Here is a 19381-nt window from a genome sequence, read left to right as displayed (position 1 = left end):
CGTGATGCAGTATCCATTTACCTGCAACGTCCGGTCTCACTAGATTCACCCTTTTCCTGAGCCTTTCATGGACGTCTTTGTAAAACAGTTGGTTTACAATTTGTCCTGCAGGAACAAATTCTTTAAGCACAATACCCCTGGTGTAAAAAAAGCAAATGAGCATTGCTTTGATCTTTGATTTACTCATTCGAGCTTTTTCGGTCGAGGAGGTCTCTCAGAGTACCACTCCTCACTTTACAGGTTCGTCTCAGGATCGTACTCAGAAATCCAGCATTCATCATCTGTGATCACACCACTGAACCATTCGTGGTCATTGGCAGTCATCTCAAGAAGATCAACGCACACGTTTCTTCGATTGTCCTTCTGCTCAGTTGTGAGGTTTTTCGGCACTAACCTTTGGCTTGTGCAAAACTTCAGTCGAAATTAAATGTACAGTGAAGTGTTTAACAAGTCAGCCATCATTATTATTGTTAAACGTGGGTGTGATCTCGCAAGGGCACACACGCGTTCGACGTTCCCGTTGGTTTTTCATTGAAGGTCTCCCTGAGCGAGTTTCATCTTCATCCTCTCGGCCTTCCAAAAATAATATGTATCAGCGAAAGACATGTGCTCTTGATAAGGAATGTTCCCTATAAGACTGTTTCAACTTTTCAAAGGTCATGCTCGCAGATTCTATAAGCTTAACACAGAACTTGACGGCGTATCGGTGCTCCAAGTTGCGCTGATCCATTTTCGTAGCATACAACAAAAACACAAGTTCAGTGACGGCGCTCTCAAAAAGCACGTGATGGATGCACGGAGCGAACCTCGGGCTGAGCATCTGGATAGAATGAACACGCCGATCTACGGAAGTAGAACAAAACAGCGTTGCGAGATCGCTCACTGTGTTATCACTCTCGTAACTTTACATCTCGTAGATTCTGCAAAAGCAGAGATCTGGCGATCTCACCTTACTCTGTCCATCCGTCAGAGTAAGCGCGCCGTAGACATTGGCGCCCAGGTTGCTGCTGTGCTTGTCGACCTCAGGAGGATATTTGGTACACTTCCGCACAGAATATTAGCTCGCCGAGTATTGGGCCAGATTTGTAGTTTCACTCACGACTTTCTTTCAGACAGAACTGGTTTTGAGTTCATAACGTTCTAAATCCCGAGTGTTTTGGTGTATATACGGCGTGTCTATGTTTTGTTGTGCAATGTTGTGTCCTCATTGGAAATATCACGCCTATTAATGAATTAAAAACAGCCCTGCCATTCACAGTCAGCATCTAGAGGAATGTATATGAGGTATCTAGCCGGGATGATAGTCACCTCTTGCTTAATTAGGAGATCAAGGAAAATGAAAAGGTATCCTACTAGAATGAATACAACTAATTATCGTAAAATTTTTCATTTTCAAACGATAGAAAAATTCAGAAATGTTCAAGTCCCTTCTTAATCTAGCTTTGAGATTGGGAGAACAGCTATGACTTTCATAAAAATGGAGCCCATGAAAATTAGACATACACACTAAGTTGTCTCGTACGATTAGTTTCAAGAAACAGAATACCTTCAGGTTGAAGGTCTGACTGGCACTGACAGTAAAGAGCTCAAAGAACAAGTAAATGGAGCTCAACACATTTACTGTGATTGTTTCTCTACCTGCAGAGCTGTGATGCGTAATCACCGACTACACTCCTGGCGGGTATGATACTGCAGCGTTGATGAACCCAGTGCCGTTTGTGGGTAAACGTTGCATGCCTATAAATTCTGCCTTCACAGTGGACTATAATACCGCTCGCAAACTCCTAGAGCTGAAATTACACACATCAAAAACGTTTTGCATCACCTCGGATCCGAGAGTTCCTGGACCTGTACAGAAAATTGGAATAGAGATCAATATAAACATCATTTCCGCCCTTTTTATTGTTCATGAAAACCACACATTGCATTTTTTCCAACCATGCAGCAAGACCTTCAGAGATTGTGGTCCAGATTGCTGTACACACCGGTACCCAGTAGCACGTCCTCTAGCATTGTTGCATGCCTGTATTCGTCGTGGCATACTGTCCACAAGTTCATCAAGGCACTGTTGGTCCAAATTGTCCCACTCCTCAACAGCGATTCGGCGTAGATCCCTCGGAGTGGTTGGTGGGTCAATAAACAGCCCTTTTCAATCTATCCGAGGCATGTTCGATAGGGTTCATGTCTGGAGCACATGCTGGCCACTCTAGTCGAGCGATGTCGTTATCCTGAAGGAAGTCATTCACAAGATGTGCACGATGGGGAGAGAATTGTCGTCCATTAAGACGAATGCCTCGCCAGTATGCTGCCGATGTGGTTGCTTTATCGGCAGGAGGATGACATTCACGTATCGTACAGCCGTTACGGCACCTTCCATGACCACACAATGCCTTCCACAACATCAGGGAACTTCCACCTTGATGCACTCGTTGGACAGTGTGTCTAACGCGTTCAGCCTGACCGGGTTGCCTCCAAACACATCTCTAATGATTGTCTGGTTGAAGGCATATGCCCCGCGCTGCACGGTGTCGTGGTTGCAAACATGGACCTGGCCATCGACGTCGGGAGTGAAGTTGCGCATCATGCAGCCTATTGCGCACAGTTTGAACCGTAACGCGACGTCTTGTGACTGCACCAAAAGCATTATTCTCCATGGTGGCGTTGCTGTCAGGTTTCCTCCGAGCCATAATCCGTAGGTAGCGGTCATCCACTGCAGTAGTTGCCATGGGCGGCATGAACGAGGCATCTCAATGACAGTTCCTGTCTCTCTGTATCTCCTCCATGCCCGAAAAACATCGATCTGACCTGAGAAGCCTGGACAGTTCCCGTGTTGAGAGCCCTTCCTGACAAAAGTAACAATACGGACGCGATCGAATCGCTGTACCGCCTAGGCATGGTTGATCTACAGACTGTACGAGCCGTGTACCTACTTCCTGAAAAATATGGGGTCAATAAAGCGCTTACTGGAAAACGCATGCGAAACATCTACCTTCTGTAAATGGAGAGGTTCTTCATGCAGAATATTTGTGTTGTCTTGCGATCAATATCTGCAATTCTGAGATTTCAAATAACCTGGCAAATGAAACCAGGTCTCATGTGACATGAAGTAAAGGAGGGGATCCAAGTAACCGTTAGCTTGTTAATAGCCAGATACAGTAATGAATTTTTTTTTTCTTGATACATTTCATCTCTCGTACCATACTCACACAACAGGATTTTAATTTCATATCTTTTAGTACACGGTGTACGGGATACACCAACCTGCTGTGACAACCTTCTTATCGACTTGCGGGGACTTCTTGTAATGTCGGTACGAATTCTTTCTATGGTTACAGGGGTACTCACTGCCGGTCGCATGTTCCTCTGAACATTCTGAACGGTTCCATAGCCCTCCATTTCTTGTACTGATCATGAACAGTGCTGGGCGTGGGGAGGTTCCTACCAGGATACTTCGCTTGAAACATTTCTTTATGTCCCTTGACGGAACCAATTTGTATGTAACACTCCACAATATCAGTTCGCTGTTATAATACAAACTGCCCCATTTCTGAAACAGCTCAACAATACGAGCTTCTCACAACAACTGACGCACGAATACACAGCTGCAATCAACTTTCCGATAAAATGCAGTGTAGCCAACTTTCGATACAGTGTTGTCACTGTGAAAGCGATTCGACAAATGATTAAGCGGTGTGTATGGCTTAACGGGTTTTATGTGGGACACCCGGTACAATGCAGGCCTTCGCGACGGCCAGTATTTGTGTCGATAAAACTCCGCCCGAACAGGCCATGAAGGCCCAACGGTACCATCCGGCCGCCGTGTCATCCTCAGCCCACAGGCGTCACACCACTCTCCCGGCCGTGTGTCAGTTTACGAGACCGGAGCCGCTACTTCTCAGTCAAGCAGCTCCTCAGTTTGCCTCACAAGGGCTGAGTGCACCCCGCTTGCCAACAGCGCTCGGCGGACCGGATGGTCAGCCATCCAAATGTTAACTTCGGTGATCGGACGGGAACCAGTGTTACCACTGCGCCAAGGCCTTTGGCATATTTCGTCGATGGCTATTATAAATGTAACATTAGAACCTTCTTTAAGACACACAAGAGCTATTGTCGTCTGGTCAACAAGGATAAATCGACAGTAGCAGATCATGCAGTGGGACCAGGGAACCATCAAATTCGTTTCGCCGGTACTATGGTTTTACCAAGACGCTATCACTATTATGCTGGCAAGTACAGAGAGAGGCCACAGAAATTCCAAATGGCACAAAAATAATTTTAGCAGAAGAGAAGAAGGATTGAAACTAAACAAGTTACAGGACTTACTGCTAAACGAAGTCAACAACTCCAACTCTTCTCCGCCACAAACTCCAATAACACACGTCAGCGCAACTCCGCCATCTTTCGCAGCTATCACAAACTGACCTTTGCGTGGATACATATAAACTGTTGTTTGAGACTGTAACTGCTTTCTGAGTCGTTGTAGCCACTGTAGCAGCCCTTTTTCTGTTTTCACTTTTTCGTCTAATAGGTGAAAGTTTGATTTTATTTTTTGCATATTGACTGTCATTGAAGGGTTTTACTTTTATTTAATATTGTCCCGGCTAAGTATCAGTTTGATTACTTTTAAAACACAATGTTAAACGTGGGTCATTACACGTATAGTTTTCCCAACTCTGAGAGAAAAAATCTTTAGTAGCTTTACTACCATTGTTTACAGACGACGATACTTTAACCTGTCGTTCCATTGTTTTAGTTACGAATCGCTAGTATGTCCTTGGCATACATCACGTATCCTTAACGTTTATTAATCTAAATTAATGTTCAAGACTTGTATTATGTTTCAAATTAACAACGTCAGTTTATTGACAAGAATTATTAATAAATAGGTTCACTCATACGATCTTATTCAAAGAAGTTCTTTAATTAGATGTCTAAGTAGGATTCCCGCTAGCATCAGAGATGATAGATAATATCCTGTCACTTTCGGTAAATAAGTTATTTCTATTTAATATCCGCAAACTGTCATTAACTATGATCACTAGTCGCGTACCGAGCGAGGTGGCGCAGTAGTTAGACACTGGACTCGCATTCGGGAGGACGACGGTTCAATCCCGCGTCCGACCATCCTGATTTAGGTTTTCCGTGATTTCCCTAAATCACTCCAGGCAAATGCCGGGATGGTTCCTCTGAAAGGGCACGGCCGACTTCCTTCCACATCCTTCCCTAAACCGATGAGACCGATGACCACGCAGTCTGGTCTCCTTGCCCAAACAACCAACCAACCAACCAACCAAAAAAAAAATTTACTAGTCGCGTGAAGTTAAAGTTTCCCACTATCACAAATCAAAGTCCGAATCCGGTTAAAATTCTCATTTCAGTAAAGCGTTTAAATGTTCACACGAATTGACATTAAAGCCAAAGAGATTACTATTCACCTTCCCGTTTATCTAGTCTGATAAATGTCCAAATTAAAGTCTTGAATTGACAATCCTCAAAAACAGTTTCGTCACGATCTATTCTTGATCCCCGTTTAATAAAGTCCCAGTTGTTGTTCTCTAAAGCTGTACGTCCTAAATAACTTCCGAACTAGAACAGACTAGAGACTGGAGTATCGTAATTACAACGTATGGCTATTTATACTTTAATAAACACTATCTTTGGTGTCCCAGACCTACGTTCTATAACTATAATATTGATTTTCTTACGTATTGGAATAACTAATATTTTAATATTTTCTACTGTTTTTCCCCATTCCCATGTTTCTAAAATTTATAGTTAAATTTTCCTTTTCTTTTGCTTTCTATACTAGATATTTCCCTCTATTTGTTTTTTATTTATTTTTCGTAATTACTACTTGTGGAGGGACTTTGGTCATTTTGTGAATTGATATTTTAAGGACATGGGACCTATCTTTGGATCTATTTTTGTTTTTTCAACATCGAGAGGCGCTGCAGGTGTTACACCACTGATGATGTTTCCGGGATTGGAAGACGAAACGTCAGGCAGAGAAATATCCCTTGGACCACGGCCTAATCCCCATAAAACAAAAATTACAAAAAATTGTGAACTGACCATTTTGATATAGCATTGGTAGCCGTACCACGTCAACTATGCCTATGGAGACGAAATAGAAACAACTTGGCTACTTCAAACGTGCATTAGGTTGTGGCGATTGTCGAGCAAGTATTACTTCAGCATGGATGGGTGGTAATAGTTTGACTTCTACATTACAGGGACTGCAATCCAGAGGACGTCAGCTGGGCTGACGACAACACTCTAATGGTATCGTGGAAGAACCGAGTGTCCAACGTGCGGCAGTTTGTCTCCTACAACACCGAAAGCGACACCAAACGTATGCACGGCCGGCAGGTGAGTTCGGCGTCCCTACAAATTCTTTGCTTTAGCAATGCGTCCGTACTGGATGCCTACAAGCAGCATTAAATGTTGCATGCCCAAGGGTCTGTAGGAAAGTGCTGGCCCAATATTAACCATTGCAAGAAATCTTGATTGCTGAATATATATCTTACAGAGTCTTCGAACCGTTCAGACATACAGCAGTGGTATACGGACCTGTTATATTCGCAATAGGGAGGACGACAGTTCAAACCCGCGTCCAGCCATCCAGATTTAGGTTTTCCGTAATTTCCCTAAATCGCTTCAGGCAAATGCTGGGATGGTTCCTTTGAAAGGGCATGGCCGAGTTGCTGCCCCGTCCTTCCCTAATCCGCTGGGACCAATGATTTCGCTGTTTTGTGTCCTTCCCCGCATTAACCCGCTGGGGCCAGTTTCAAAGTCACATGAAAGACCAAAAACTATAATGGAATTTCTGGTTTCTTCTTTTTTGTCGTTCTTCACAGATTTTCGTTGTAGTTAAAGTGCGCGTCATCTATGACGGCGGCCGAGTTTAGGTTCGTTCTGCGCATCTGACGTCACAAAACACAGTCAGCCAACGAACAGAGAACGACGTTCCCAGAGCTCGACTGCAGTGCAGAGCACGGACGAGTGTCTTCAGTTTTAGAAACGTCCAGTCATAAATAAAGTAATAGAACAAAAGCAATGTCTTGATACCAGACTTTCTTTTATAGAAAGTTTGGAAAAAACATTCTTTATACCAATTGCTTCATATTCTATTAATTAATTAAACCAAACAAGCAATAAGCCTCCTAATTCAGGCGATAGCAAGGAAAGGTGTTTGTATCATTCTCAATAACCACTTTTTCGCAATAAAGAACAGCGGTAATTGTTTATTTCCAATTGCACTTTGACGAAACATGAGTAATTCATAGTCATATCAACAGTGTTTGTCGGTATTTTGCGTGATATTTTAAAGTCGTCCATGAGAAACATTTAATTACGAGTTGCGTTAGCGTAACGGTTAAAGTGTACAGCCGGCACGATAGCTCAGCGTGTTCGGTCAGAGGGTTAGCAGCCCTCTGCAATAAAAAAAACTGAGTTAATGGATCAACAACGAACTGACATGGTTGTCTTCCGACGTCCGCCCCGAGCAGATACAACGAACGAAAAAAAAACAAAAATGTGTATAGCTGCAAAGTGAAAGGTTCTGAGTTCAAACCTTGTTTGGTGCTTAGTATTTTCTTTATTTAAAAACAATATCGAAGTGTCTAACTTCATGAATTTTATTCGTTTGAATGTAATTTTTTGAAATTTCTAGTGGCAACTAAAATCGGACATATGGAAAGTATATACGCTATGGACTTTTACCTCTGCAAACTGTTCAAAATTTCGTGCAATGGTTTACTACATCTAATGCTGCACAATAACTGCGTTGAACATGGAAAGAAAATTAAGTCATCAAATTTTTGGGCCAAATAGTTTTTATGAAATCGAATGATAAAGTATGTCAAAGCAGTCGAAACACCATGTATCTGCACAGGCGAGCAATGCAATGATGACAAAATCGCGCACATTGCGGAATGCGGGGAGCACGTCTCTGTAGCAGCGAAAGGGTTAATGCGGCCGTGGTGGCTTTACTTCATAAACTGCGCGCTCCCCCCTAAACGTAAGTTTGCGAACTATACTATGGCGCTGCTTCTCTTGGCGCGTACAACTGGCAACGCAACAATCTCCCACGTCTGGGCGGGCATGCCCGAACCGCTAAGATAAAAGAATTGAACTATAGTTGCATCACCCTTCTAGGTTTGATTCTCTTACAAATACCTAGCTTTTGACAATATCAATCTCTGTTCAAATGGCTCTGAGCACTATGGGACTTAACAGCTGTGGTCATCAGTCCCCTAGAACTTAGAACTACTTAAACGTAACTAACCTAAGGACATCACACACATCCATGCCCGAGGCAGGATTCGAACCTGCGACCGTAGCAGTCGCACGGTTCCGGACTGCGCGCCTAGAACCGCGAGACCACCGCGGCCGGCTCAGTCTCTGTCCTCGTTAGCAAAGCGACTAACTGTCCGAGGAGTGACGAAAAGACACAACTATAAGTGATCTAGTACAACTACATCTACGTCTACATTTATACTCCGCAAGCCACCCAACTGTGTGTGGCGGAGGGCACTTTACGTGCCACTGTCATTACCTCCCTTTCCTTTTCCAGTCGCGTATGGTTCGCGGGAAGAACGACTGCCAGAAAGCCTCCGTGCGCTCTCGAATCTCTCTAATTTTACATTCGTGATATCCTCGGGAGGTATAAGTAGGGGGAAGCAATATATCCAACACCTCATCCAGAAACGCCCTCTCTCGAAACGTGGACAGCAAGCTGCATCGCGATGCAGAGCGCCTCTCTTGCAGAGTCTGCCACTTGAGTCTGCTAAACATCTCCGTGACGCTATCACGCTTACCAAATAACCCTGCCGCGCTTCTTTGGATCTTCTCTATCTCCTCTGTCAACCCGATCTGGTACGGATCCCACACTGATGAGCAATACTCAAGTATAGGCTGAACGAGTGTTTGGTAAGCCACCTCCTTTATTGATGGACTACATTTCCTGAGGACTCTACCAATGAATCCCAACCTGGTACCCGCCTTACCAACAATTAATTTTATATGATCATTCCACTTCAAATGGTTCCGTACGCATACTCCCAGATATTTTACAGAAGTAATTGCTACCAGTGTTTATTCCGCTATCATATAATCATACAATAAAGCATCCTTCTTTCTATGTAATCGCAATACATTACATTTGTCTATGTTAAGAGTCAGTTGCCACTCCCTGCACCAAGTGCCTATCCGCTGCAGATCTTCCTGCATTTCGCTGCAGTTTACTAATGCTGCAACTTCTCTGTATACTACAGCATCATCCGCGAAAAGCCGCATGGAACTTCCGACACTATCTACTAGGTCATTTATATGTATTGTGAATAGCAATCGTCCCATAACACTCCCCTGTGGCACGCCAGAGGTTACTTTAACGTCTGTAGACGTCTCTCCATTGGGAACAACATGCTGTGTTCTGAGAACGACACGCTGTACCGCCCGATGCGATCAGAGACTGCATTGACGCGAACGGTGGAACGTCGTACTGTTGCACAGCGCACTACAGACAATCGTTTTCCGCCGCGAAATGTTTGGAAATGAACGAGCCAACGGAAGGGGTGCTTTCACAAACGGTCTTTAGGCCACCTCCTGAGGCCTTTTAGTGTCGATTCTGAGTGGCGATATGTCCGAAATGTTTTCCTCTGCCATCCGTAAGAGAACAGCGTGACCTCAACGCTGGGCATCGCGGTTCTGACCTCCACTCCAGAGGTGTTAAGAAAAGCGGTGGGTAACGTGGGAGGGTGGGATAGGGGCAGGGGTGACGACTTTCCCATAATATGACACGTTCAGGCTGGCATTGGTGGCATTGGAGAGAGAAATTTTGTGTCAATGTGACAACACTGACTCACCTTACAACTAATATGAACTGAGCTCTGGCCTTTCTTTCGCATGTGTCGACACCTTGCTGTCTGAAAAGTCTCCGAGGGTGATGTCGCAGGACGCCACTATTTTGCATCATTACAGTGGGAGGTTGTAGTCATCTTTGAGCCAAATTTCAAATTTCTTCATCACGATAGGGGGTAATGTCAGGATTCAAAAAAGTGACACTGTAATTTTTTGCGCCGTGTATTTCATGGTCGGCCGGAGTGGACGAGCGGTTAAAGTCGCTACAGTCTGGAACCGCACGACCGCTACGGTCGCAGGTTCGAATCCTGCCTCGGGCATGGATGTGTGTGATGTCCTTAGGTTAGTTAGGTTTAAGTAGTTCTAAGTTCTAGGGGACTTATGACCACAGCAGTTGAGTCCCATAGTGCTCAGAGCCATTTGAACCATTTTTTGTATTTCATGTACCATGGGCTAGATAACCTGTAAGGTGTTAGGAAAATCCAACACCATCCATTAAAACCCTGACATGATAGCAAATCCGGCAGTATGTCACATAGCTCCGAATAAATCCTGACATTAAATTAACCAAAGTAATACCATCAATGAGTGAGCAAATGGAATACCACAGACTAACACAAGAACACCTAAATGCATGTCATACCTTCCCACCGTGAAACAGACGCAGTTCCGAGGGGAGAAACGAGAAGCCGAGAGCAGAGCCGTGTAGGCTAGAAGGCCCTACGATGAGGGACAGACACCTACATCGCCGGCCGATCGCCGGGAGATCCACCCCCCAGCCCACGTTAAAAGATAGAGCCCTCCAGAAGAACAGTATAGATCTTACGATAACTTTAAAAGTGCCACACCAGCTGCAAATTTTAGCGTGAGACTATACGCATCTCTGTTATGTAGCAAACATTAAAAACATTGCCCCACCACGAAAAGTATAATGTATCTCATTGGATAGACAGAATTTTTGTAGGCGGAGCTTAAGGTTAACATTGAGACCCTGATTGGTCAGTTGAAAACACAGCCAGATACCTTTTCCTAAACTAACTTCGGTAAATTGTAGTAAGGAGAAGTTCGAGAGAGTTGCTACCGAGACGGCGAGGTGTGTGGAGCTGCGCCGCCCGCCACCCATGACGCTGCTTTAACCACCGACAAGGTAATGAACGCACGCAATGCCGCATAAGAGCACATAAGGCTTCACTCAGAACTGCAGAAGTCTCATCTGTTACGTCCCCTTTTTACGTGATACTAGTGTCGACCGTCAGTTAAACTCCGTGGTATTCACATTTGCTACTTGAAGTTAAAATCTGAAACGCGATGATTTTTCTGTTATATGATTATTGAGAAGCCACATCAGCCACTGTAATTTACAACAAGTTGAATAAGTAATTAAAGATAATTGATGGTCACTGTAGACCATTTTGAAAGTTTTCTCTTTCATGAAACTTAACTTAAACCGACATTATAGATCTGATATGGCATAGGTCATCCTTCGATCCATTATAGAACTTGGAAACCCATTCAGGGAATATTCGTTCACATTTTTGTTGAACACAGTTGTTTCTTATCACCCTGTATTAAAATGTTTCCTTTTATCAACAGTGCAATTTATAAACAATGTTTTGTGAGTAGAATAAAAACTCCAGTAGTAAACTTAACTTCTTTTTCGACGTTATTTTACCAGCTAACTAAAAACCCCTTCCACTAAATTTAGTTAGTATTAAGTTTCTTTTACAGGGAGTGCAGTGGAGCTGACGCTGATATCATTAAGAATATATCATCGCTAGTCTCACTGAACTCTTATGAACTCTACATGTCATGTGTGGTCTGGCGTCTCCTTACCAGCAACAGGTCCCAGGTTCAAACTAGTCAATTCCCTAAAAAACACACTCAGAGCGTCGTTGCGCGAAAGTGGTAGGGAGACACGACTTAGAACAAACAGACACCATGCAGAATGTTAGAAACCCAGCTTACTTCGCCTGTCCCAGATGCGATTTATGCTTGTTCAGTTGACAATCTTAAGGAGCATGACATATTTTCTCTGCCAGTGTTTTTGGCTGCAGTGTTCAATACCGTATGTGTTCAGTTGCCCTGATCCACTCATTACTGAGTGCGTAGCCCACAACTGTCTGCAAGTTGTTTACTGCTGGCTGCTGTAGACTCGGACTGGCACTGACGATGTTGTTATTGTGATGCAGGGCGTGAAGATGGCGCAGCAGTCGGGCTGGCTGGACCCGCAAGTGTCTTTCTTCAGAGAGGGCAACTCGTCGACCTTCATAACGATCGACTGGGTGCCGCAGGGTGGCGGCGCCAGCTTCCCGCACGTGGTCTCGGTCACGGGAAAGTCCATCAAGGCCGTCACCTCTGGAGCGCTGGCGGTCACCGAGATATACGGCTGGGCCGACAATGGCACTGTGTGAGTAACCTGTTCCACTGCCCGCTGCGGCTGTTACGTCATCCCTAGCTGCGACTTTCCTCTCTGGTCTTGTCCTCTTGTCATCCTGTGGCTGCTATCCTTTTAAAAATTTTATTTCTCGAACAAACAGTGATTAAAGTGATTCAGCAATATAATTGCGTAGGCTTCCGCGGCCAGAGTCACTCGACGTAAAAGTTTTCTGGGTTTGGTACCGCGTCATAATGTAAAAACTACTGCTGCTGGAGAAAAACCAATGTTTCGGCCGCGATTGCAGCGGCCTTCTTCTTGGTCTAATGGTGCGTTCTAGCTATGCAGTGTCCCTTATATTTTGTTGTTAGTGTTCACTGCGCATGCCATTACGTCATAATTTTAAAAAAGGTAGTTAGTTTCCTTGGTCACTTAAGGAAGAAGGAGCGGGAACATTATTCTAATGGGTAATTGCGGTGGAGGGAGAACGTGACCTCTGTTGTCTATTGGCTCTTGTGTTGTGTACCATGATTGGTGGTCACCGTCGAATGAGAAGTTGGCTGCTGTTTACCAACTGCTGGACGTCGGCCGCGCGGCGGCAGTTAACTCGCCGGTAGTGCCCGTGCCTCGTGTTGACAGTGCGGTCTGTTGGGCTCTGATTGCTGGCAGCCAAGATGGGGCGAGCCTGAGTCCATCCTCCCTGTTCATGTTGTTAAGGTGTTTAAGTTCTTACGCGCTGGGTAATTCTTCTGCGCTGCGCACGAATCCTACCACCACCCAGCGCAGAAGGACTCTGTTATCCGCTCTTTGGCAATCCCTGCGCAGCGCCTAAGTGATGCTCAAAACATCACACCTGAACTTAAAAGGTTACGCACAATGTTTCTAGCCAATGGCTACAGCCATAAGTCGATAAACACAAGCAAGAAAGATAAGCAAGAAATACACAAGCTGAAGCAAACAGTGCGCTTACCTTATATGAAAAACGTTAGTGACCGAATAGGCAAACACCTTCGCCGCGTTGGGGTGCAGCCTGTCTTCTATAGTAGTCGTAGGATCCAGGACGTGCTAGGCTCCACCAAGGACAAGGTGGATGCATTACACACTGCAGGCGTTTACAAGGTGGAATGCGAATGTGAAGAGGCATACATCGGCGAGTCTGGTAGGCCAATAGCAACGTGCATTCGGGAACACGAGCGTTATATTCGTCTAGGGCAACACAACAAATCCTCAGTCGCAGAACATCACCATGACTGCGGAAAAGAAATAAAATTCAGTGAAGCCTGTGTGTTGGCCAAGCAGCCAATTATGACGAAACGCAAAATCAGAGAGGCCATCGAAATACTTAAACACCCTAACAACATGAACAGGGAGGATGGACTCAGGCTTGCCCCATCTTGGCTGCCAGCAATCAGAGCCCAACAGACCGCACTGTCAACACGAGGCACGGGCACTACCGGCGAGTAACTGCCGCCGCGGGGCCGACGTCCAGCAGTCCGTAAACAGCAGCCAACTTCTCATTCGACGGCGGCCACCAATCATGGTACATAACACAAGAGCCAATAGACAACAGAGGTCACGTTCTCCCTCCACCGCAATAACCTATTAATATAAAGTTCCCTCTCCTTCTTCCTTAAGTGACCAATGAAACTAACAACCTTTTAAAAATTATGACGTAATGGCATGCGCAGTGAACACTAACAACAAAATGTAAGGGACACTGCATAGCTAGAACGCACCATTAGACCCAGAAGAAGGCCGCTGCAATCGTGGCCGAAACATTGGTTTTTCTCCAGCAGCAATAGTTTTTACATTATGACGCGATACCTAGCCCAGAAAACTTTTATGTCGAGTGATTCAGCAAGTTTTGAATGAGTGTACGAGGGTAAAAAAAATGGTTCAAATGGCTCTGAGCACTGTGGGACTTAACTTCTGAGGTCATCAGTCCCCTAGAACTTAGAACTACTTAAACCTAACTAACCTAAGGACATCACACACATCCATGCCCGAGGCAGGATTCGAACCTGCGACCGTATTGGTCGCGCGGTTCCAGACTGTAGCGCCCAGAACCGCTCGGCCACCCCGGCCGGCGTACGAGGGTCATTCGGAAAGTAAAGAACGTTTTGTTTTAACACGTGACTGCGTCCGCCAACCGCCCACCGACCTTGCTGCTCATCCTCTTCAATATAGCGGCAGCTACGATCCAATGCGATTGTATACTGCTTAGCTGTGCGGCTTTAAAAGGTGTGACAAAATGTTAGGTATGCAGTTTATCAGCCTTTTAAACTCGTGAAAAGCCCGACCCATCGAAATTTATCGGCGGATAACTGAGGTTTACGGCAATGTGACGAACGAAGCGTCAGTTTGAAAGCGGTGTATTATGTTTAATGGGGGACGGAAGAATGTTCACGACGAAGATCGCTCGGGCCGGTCCTCAGTGTGACTGACGGACTCACAGCAAGCATTGAAACCAAGATTCAAGTGTGCTGTAGTGTGCTGTACTCATTCTTTCCAGACATTTCAAGAACTGTGTTGTACGACATCGTTACTGCAGATCAGGCCGATGAAAATGTGTGTCAGGCAGGTTCCTCTAATTCTGTTGGATGAACACAAAACCAAATGAACGGCAGCTGCATTGACATTTCTCATTCGCTATGAAAAGGTTCAAATGGTTCAAATGGCTCTGAGCACTGTGGGACTTAACTTCTGAGGTCATCAGTCCCCTAGAACTTAGAACTACTTAAACCTAACTAACCTAAGGACGTCACACACATCCATGCCCGAGGCAGGATTCGAACCTGCGACCGTAGCGCTCGCTCGGCTCCAGACTGTAGCGCCTAGAACCGCACGGCCACTCCGGCCGGTGCTATGAAAAGGATGGCGATGAACTTTTGAATCACACTGGCGAGGAGACTTATTTCACACCAGAAACAAAACTCCAATCAGTGGTGTGGCGTATTTCCAATTCTAACGAAACCGAAAAAAGCAAAAGAAGTTTTGATCACAAGAAAGATTATGGCTACGGAGTTTTGGGATCGTAAGTGTGCCCCGCTTGTCGACTACATGGTTAGAGGTTATGCAGTGGCCTGCTTCCAGACACTTCAGCAACTTCGTCGTGCCACTAAAAGCAAGCGGCACAGAACACTGACCAGTGGAGCCACCCTCCTTCACGATAATGTACGTCCTCATGCATCGGGAGTGACGTAGGACTTGCTTCAGCTGTTTCAGTGGGAGATGTTTCAACATCCGCCATTGAGTTCGGGCTCAGCCCCAAGTGATCATCCCTTATTCCACAAATCGAAAGATTTTTTGAGTGGACAGTGCTACGAACTTAAAAAAGCCGTTAATCAGCCGTTCAACAACTTGGCGACAGTTGAGTATGCAGAAGGTATAGAAAAGCTGTTAAAACGGGACGACAACTACCTAACTTTGAACAGTGACTACGCAGAAAACTGTTAGCGTATCAAATTATATGTAAAACACAGATTCCTTTAATTATAGCAAATAAAAATTTTTGTAGAAAGAAAAAGTTCTTTACTTGCTGAATGACGTGCCTATTCCACAAAGTATTACGTAAAAAATAGTAACTGATACACTGTATGAAAAGTTTCTTATAACATCATTACAAGTGTTCGGGTACATCCCTGTCTGTGTTGACCAGTGTAGCAGTCATGTGACCCTAGAGTTCAGTCAATGTTGTCAGCAAAAGTGGTACGTAAACACTGTCTTGCACGTATCTGCAAAGAAAGAAATCGGAAACTTTAAAGTAAAGGGACATTGGGGGTCACCCAAAGAGTCCCAAATCATCCAGCGCCGCGCCCAGTCCACCGATTTGGAATTTCCTTAAAGATGGCGAAGCACCACTCATGCCAATGAAGCGGAGCTCAGTTTTGCTGGAATATGAAGTCTGGTATATCAGCTGTCAGGTGATTTCCAGGAAAAAAGTGGTGGCCAGTACCTTTAGCATAGAAGACATTAACCTTTAGAGAATCTGTTCCAATCTCCGTTGGAACATTAGGATTTGTCTTGTCCCATATGCGAATGTTTTCACGATTCACTTGATAGTTTACCTGAAACGTCGCCTCATCACTGAACGTGAGTAAATTCATCATCTAACAGCGCTTCCTGGAAAAATACCACAAAATTTTCGGCTGATGGTGTGGCCGCTTGGCCGTAAATGTTGCAGCAGCTGTAGGCGATATGGTTTCTGATCAGTGGCTTGCGCAGAATCTTTCATAAAGATGCCTGGGAGATGCCCAATTTGGGACTTGCACGAAGTGTAGATTTCTGTGGGCTGTGGAAGAAATGGTTCAAATGGCTCTGAGCACTATGGGACTTAACATCTATGGTCATCAGTCCCCTAGAACTTAGAACTACTTAAACCTAACTACCCTAAGGACATCACACAACACCCAGTCATCACGAGGCAGAGAAAATCCCTGACCCCGCCGGGAATCGAACCCGGGACCTCGGGCGTGGGAAGCGAGAACGCTACCGCACGACCACGAGCTGCGGACAAGGGCTGTGGAAGAACGCCACGTCTAGTCCTTCCACTATTTCACTTGCAACACCTTGTTACCAGGAACTTCGTTCTTTACAAAGGCAACCTGTGTCCTTGAACTGTCGACACCACCGCAGAATGCTTCTGTGGGCTTGTGGCTGTCCTGTCTTGGGAAACTACGTTGCTCGGTAGTTACGGATTCAGTCTTCTCATATTGCAACACAAAAAATGCTTTCTCATGATTAGTCGCCATTTTGCAAACTGCTATCTCCCTGTCACCTGGTGAATCGCAATGAAACGTGCAACGACATAAACAAAACTTTAAATTTTGCGCTTTTCATTGGTTATCACTACAGGCGCGCTGGAATTATGTATTTGAAAGTACAAGTCGAAATACGATGAAGCGTTTGTATTACCGATGTCTGAAAATTTGTATCAGGTCGGTATTCGAACCAGGATTTCCTGTTTTCGGAGAGCAGTCTCGTTAATCTTTGAATTGTCTGTGATCGCCTGTCGGTGTGACTCAGTCTTTTGTTGTCACTGATCGTAAAGTTCCTCCTACTGTACTCGGAGGTGTCGTTATATTGTTCAAAATCTCACTTGCACCCACAGCCAGTACCCATGCACTCCCAGCGAACGAGACACAAATTATGCGATGTGTTGCTCACAGGATTAATTAAGTTAACGTTTACCTGCGGATCTGGAAAATATTATCGATCCAGCTAAATTTATAAAACTGATGTAAACAAGGATAATCTGCCATGGTTAGTCCCGCATGACAGGGTTAAACTTGCATCACATACTCTTGACAAATGAGACATATGACACTACACATCGCTCGGAGTATTAACTGTAGACTAGGATCGCCTGCCATGCTTTGACGCGTATCACAGAGCTAAACTTGCACCTTGCACTCTTTGCAACCGAGACAAATTGCGCAATATATTGTTCAGAGGGTTAACTAAGTTAACGTTTGTAGGTGGAGCTGGAAAAATTGGCGCTTCTACTAAATGTATAAAATCAGTTTAAACAAGGATCTCCTGCCACGTTTTGACTCGTATGACATTGTTTAACTTGTCACTGTTCGAAAACCAATAATTACTTTCCTGCAACTTTCTAACTACATTCACCAAGGTTTCATGGATCCGACAACAGCACTGGAAAACGTACGCCGCTGTCAATCAATATGCTGTGTTTGGGTGGTTCCTAGCGACTTACGCCGACTATCTCCACCGTAACCAAACAGGATACATCTTGTAAATCGTACACCGTCTTACAAACTAGTATACTGCAATGAATAGTTAGACTAAGCCCTGTGTTATGCTCTGTTACATGAATTTTCGTGATTCAATAATTAATTCTGTCACTCCGTCTGACTAGGAAGTAAACAAGGAAATAATCACAGAAGCACACACTTCCAGAAAACCCACGGAACGTGACACTGAAAATAATGGATATAAAATAAATTACACATCACAATAGGCATTGTAGCATCTTACATCTGTAATTACTGACTGCTTGGAAAATTGAAAAAGTGTACTAATTGTACCCTGTCCGAGTAAAATTTAAATTTTAATAGTGTAAATTTAATCGGCCATTCTGGTTAATTTTAGACCACTCTTACAAAACATTTCATTTTTCCTATATTTAATGCTGTGGGTAATATTGGAACATGCCCAAAGGCAATCATGTGTCAATAAGAGGTGAAAATGAACAGCATTAATTCAGTAGTGCAGGTCTACTTTGAAATATCAAGATAATTGTATCGACCTGGCACTGTTCATTTTGAATTTCTGTTGACAATAGATCTCTTCGCAGCAACGCAATTAAAAAATAAAGAGCTTGTAGAAAGTTAGAAAATATTGAAATATGAACTAAAAGTAACAGATGTAATAAATAATGTTACTAAAAATAATATAACTAGATGGATCACCAGCCAATTAACAGAAGTATTAAGCTATACAAAGATATACTTATTGGTAAAAAGATGCGCTAATTGATTGTAACTGAACATCACGCGGTGAGTAATCACCCTTAACAGTCTCTCAAAATCATAGAGTGTAAATGTGGTTAACTTGTACCTAAACACTGTGCTGTGGTTTGAATTCCCTTGAATGTAAGCACAATACTTTAATATGAAAAAAGTCTAACACAGAAAATACCTCATCAAAGTAATCAAATACTGATGTAGTTCAAAGAAAAAATCTGCACATATTATAACAAAAACTGAAGCCCTCTCTATCGTGTTCTGCATAAAGTATTGCATGAAAACAGTACATTTTATAGAAATTAGCCACAGAAGATCCTTGTCCGACTGTCATCGACAAAACTCACCTTCCATAACCTAAAACTTTACACATACTGAGCGTGGTATTTATTATCAGTCGATGGGAGAAGCTGTATGTGGCTAAATTATTTCACTGCCTCGTAGATGATCACGGAATTGATAAAGGAGAACATTGGCAACAGGTGTACCCAAGACGGCGTCGCATATGTGTGCTTCATGCGTAAGCACAAAAATTAAATAAAAAATTGAGTGGAACGTGAATGAGCATCCAAAAAACAGAAATAATGCTCTGTATCAGGCTCAAAATAATGAAACAGTAGACATACACCACATCGTTATAGCAGTGCACATGAAGAAAAAA

General features: G+C 44.1%; 1 protein-coding gene across 1 annotated transcript in view; it reads left to right on the top strand.

Moving 5' to 3' along the window:
• The window catches only part of LOC126484123 (venom dipeptidyl peptidase 4-like), a 411056-nt gene that overhangs the window by 292702 nt on the left and 98973 nt on the right, over positions 1-19381 (top strand). The window contains exons 9-10 of the mRNA XM_050107505.1: positions 6234-6369; positions 12051-12268. Of these exons, the coding sequence (XP_049963462.1) occupies positions 6234-6369; positions 12051-12268 (354 nt within the window). The remainder of the gene's footprint in view (positions 1-6233; positions 6370-12050; positions 12269-19381) is intronic.

The sequence above is a fragment of the Schistocerca serialis genome, chromosome 6 (assembly GCF_023864345.2).
Source record: "Schistocerca serialis cubense isolate TAMUIC-IGC-003099 chromosome 6, iqSchSeri2.2, whole genome shotgun sequence".
Classification (NCBI taxonomy): domain Eukaryota; kingdom Metazoa; phylum Arthropoda; class Insecta; order Orthoptera; family Acrididae; genus Schistocerca; species Schistocerca serialis.
This window is presented reverse-complemented; position numbering and strand designations above follow the sequence as displayed.